The 3,980-nt window shown below is 45.7% G+C and overlaps 1 protein-coding gene across 6 annotated transcripts in view; it reads left to right on the top strand.

Moving 5' to 3' along the window:
- The window catches only part of cacna1g (calcium channel, voltage-dependent, T type, alpha 1G subunit), a 106,354-nt gene extending 103,750 nt beyond the window's left edge, over positions 1-2,604 (top strand). For all 6 annotated transcript variants that reach the window (XM_036527666.1, XM_036527641.1, XM_036527658.1 and 3 more), the window contains one exon: positions 1,324-2,604. In XM_036527666.1, coding sequence (XP_036383559.1) covers positions 1,324-2,172 — 849 coding nt within the window. In that variant the 3' untranslated portion in view covers positions 2,173-2,604. The remainder of the gene's footprint in view (positions 1-1,323) is intronic.
- Positions 2,605-3,980: the final 1,376 nt, after the last annotated feature.

The following is a 3,980-nucleotide window of genomic DNA, read 5'->3' as shown; positions in this document are numbered from 1 at the left end:
ACACTAGGCGTGATTAGTTTATGCCTCTGTCCCCAATAGTAGGAGGGAGATGCTAACTGTCACCCCCTCCGGGTAGTTCACTGGGTCCTCTCTTCACAGACATCCTCCTGCGGGATGGGGGAGAGAGGTCAGGAACAGAGGACTGGGTAGAGCGTCAATATTGCAGCAGCAGCCCAGTAACCCCCTGGTGCAGTCTACCCAGCAGCACTTTGAATGTCAATATGCTGAATGTTCCTCTGCCCCAATTCCAAACAGACAATTTGTGCAACTTTATATTATCAAGTGCCCTTGCTGACGTAACGTTGTACCTATGTGACTTTACCCACAGCGGCATAACATGTATGTATCTCGTGCAGTGTGTAAAAAAAGAAATACCGTTGGGGTTTGGTGTAGGGTTTGGTGGGGGGTGGCGGAGGGGTGATTGTGAGTGCTTCACAGAGGCAGGCAGTGACTGAGCTGTGGCACTTTAATCCAGTTAAGGCCAGCATAATGGACGGTAACATCACGGTAATTATAAAACTGGCAAGCAAGTACCGTCTAACTGCAGTGTATGAACAGTGTTATTGATCTTATTCCAAAAAAGAATTTTGAGTTAGGTTCGGTATCACAAAAGCGGAAGCCCTTAAAGTATTTAATCCACAATCAGCAATATGTAGATACATGGACTCTTCTGATAATAAACTAGGAGGGAATAGATGGATATCTATTAGGAATAGATGTGGTATCTTGCATTATTATATCCATTTGCTCCATTTGCATTCTCAGTTCAGCAGTTCAGTTTCAGTCTACAGTGCTGCCCCCATAACCAATTAGGTGTAAATTCTGTCAATGTTTTCTTTATTTTCTGAGTTCTAATTAAGGCAAGTTTAGTTGTTGCATTAATTAACGTGTTTGGTCTGACTGTGTTTAAACTAAACGTACCCCCACATTTTCGCATTAAAGCCGAAGAATTTCATTTCAAACGCACAGTAAAGATGAGACGGAATACAATATGAATAATGCATTAATCAACACAAGCTTTAAAGGAATTAATCCTCTGTCTCCTTTTTTGCCACGGGAAAAGAAAATTCTGTAAGCTCCTTACGTCCTTAAACAATTAAGCAATCACAGCTAAAGCCCTATCCTTGTTTAACTTTTCATCTGAGACAGGTAGTTTTTTGTGAGCGTCACATCCTAATGGGGAACATTGACCTCACAGCTTCCCTCTCCCTTAATGACACTCCATATTCCCAGTCACTCCATACTAACCAGTCTCCCTCTCACCCTCCCATGTCCTCACCTTGGCCCTCCCTTTCCACTCCCACCCCCTCCCCTTCCTTGTAGGTGGCGGTGGCCAATGACTCACAGGAGGCACTGTATTCAGACGCAGGGGAAAGTGATGTGGCACAGGGGCACAGTGGACTGTCAGTGCCCTCTGCTGGCTTCCCCTCGCAACAGCAGCCCGCAGTCCTCCTGGTTCCCGCCACGCCAGGGGCCTCGCCCACGCCGGCGCGCTCCAGCGTGCACACCCAGCACAACCCCCATGACCAGTACAACGTCTCCAAATCCCCTCCGCCCCCTCCCCCCGCGCTCCCCGCCCGCAGCGAGTCCTCCGGAAATCAGGAGGAGGGCTCGGTGGACCAGGAGGTGTCCCGCATCATCAGGGCGGGGCTGGCGGGCAGCGGCAGCGGGGGTGAGGGGAGGAGCCCCTGCCTGCGGCAGCTGAAGAAGTTCCACAGCGCGGACACTCAGGGCAGGCGGGTGCTGCTGGCGAGGCCCACCTCCTGGCTGGACGACCCGCGGCGGCACTCCATCGAGGTGTGCTCGTCGGTGGAGAGCAGCCCCCAGCGCAGCTCCGTCTCCTCGGGCTTCGTGTCCCGGGCCGACAGCCTGCAGCAGGCGCACCTGCAGACCTCGCCCCGCCGCAAGAAGAAGATGAGCCCGCCCTGCATCTCCGTGGACCCGCCCGACGGACTGGAGCCCGGCCCCGGGTTTCACCCTGCACTAGGCCTGGGGATGCCCCCTCCTCTCCCCAGCAGGGACACCTGCCTGAGGCGACGGGCGCCCTCCAGCGACTCCAAGGACTCGTTCGACCTGGGCGGCGGAGAGGGGCTTCCCCCGGAAGGCGTCCCCAACCCAAAGCTATTGACTCTGCCCAGCTTCTCCTTCGAGAAGGCGGGCACCGAGTACTGAGCACTGACCCACGCGCACACACAAACACACACTGAAAGTGGTAGTGATAGTAATAATACTGTAGAGTAATAATGATAAATAATGATAATTACAACTATGGTAACAGTCCATGATCATGAAGAATAGTGACCATCATCGTCTTTTTTTCTGTACTGCCAAAACGAACAAAAAAAAGAAAACAATTCAAAGAGGACGAAACCATGCGGAGATGATAACAATGACTGTTTCTCTTCCAAGACACTTGCAAATCTTTGCAGGTGTAACCCCTTGTCCTCCTCTGAGAAGCTGGCACTGGGCCTGGGCAGGGCGACCTCTGCTGGCCGCTTTGGGGATCTGTTCAGTGTTGTTCTGTGGGACTCTGCCCAGGACAGGGCAGTCTTGGAGGTATAAAGCAATATGAACGTTTTAGAGACACTATTTTCTTAAATTATTCGGCCATAGTGTTTGTACAGGATGTAGATTTTTTTTTTATTTCATTCTATTTTTATTTGTTCTTTTTTGTGATTTTTTTTCAATGTTAAATTGTTTGTTGTTTTGTCTTATTTTTTCACCATAGGATATTTTTAGCGTTTTTGTTTTGACTAAAAAAGAAAGAAAAACATTTTTCAAAGTGCTGAGATCCATGTATTTGTAGGAATAATATAAAAAAAATGACTCATTAAACTGCTTTTTGATTTCTAAGCACAAGCAATAGACCGCAGTGCATTGAATCTGTGCAGAAAACAGATAATGCAGAATTTCACACTGAAAAATGAGACATGTAATAAGAGTGGTTGGCTGATGCATAATGAGGCTCACCAAAACAACACAAATAAGTACGCAAGAAGAGAGGGGTTGTCACAGTTGCTTGTTAGAGCCGAGCCATTTGAGTTTAGATTATCTGGGGTATAATGGCAAAGGCTGGGAGACTGTAGAGCCACACACTCCATCTCTACCATTTCTGCCCATCATATAATTTAATATGATAACATATAATATAAAGGGAATGGTGCTTTTGATCCTTACATTGACCATTCAGATTTGGTGATTCTGATTCAGTATCATAAACCATAATCAACCTATCAACAGCTTTCTTATTTTTTGTACTCTTTTATAGAAACATCACCAAGAACGTAAAGTTTACATTCAGGTGTTTTGCAGGTTTCCCTTAAATGGATGCAAATTACAGTATGCAAGTGAAAACCATTTGAAGAGCCACGAGAAAGCCTTGATGTGACAACATTTCCACCAGTAAAAGAGATATGCCTTCCTTTTTTGTTGATTATTTTATTTATCACTTATTTAATTATTTTGTTTACAAATGGTACGTGAATCCCTCCTCCCAATTCTGATCCAGATCAGCTTACACACAAAGGCAGATTCCCATTCGTAAGGGCAGAACACTAAGAATTTTGTTTTTCTTGTTATTAACATGGTTGTATGACATTATTCATGCATTGTAAAAAAAAACTATTTAATTTGATACAACATGTTCTCGCTACTGGATAAAATATCTGGAAGGACATTGAAAGTCCAGAGTGTCAGGATGAGGAACACCCACTCACCAAAATCGGTCTTCAAGGTGTACTCTCCAACATGTGATCTGCCAAGAGAATAGTTTTAAAATGAAATAACACAATCGGTGGCCAGACAGTCTGAAAGAGGCATATCAATTTTAAAGTCAGAGAGGCAAATAAAGGCATCAACATGGCAAGAACAGTGGAAGAGGAAAAGGATTATTTAGATTACTAAAAATAAGATAATTAAACTGAAGTACAAGAAGGAAACTAAATCAAACCATACACGGCGCCTCAGAAACAGAAAACAAG

Source organism: Megalops cyprinoides, chromosome 1 (genome assembly GCF_013368585.1).
Source record: "Megalops cyprinoides isolate fMegCyp1 chromosome 1, fMegCyp1.pri, whole genome shotgun sequence".
In the NCBI taxonomy this organism is placed as follows: Eukaryota; Metazoa; Chordata; class Actinopteri; order Elopiformes; family Megalopidae; genus Megalops; species Megalops cyprinoides.
Note: the sequence above shows the minus strand (reverse complement) of the source record. Positions and strands in the feature narration are given on the sequence as shown.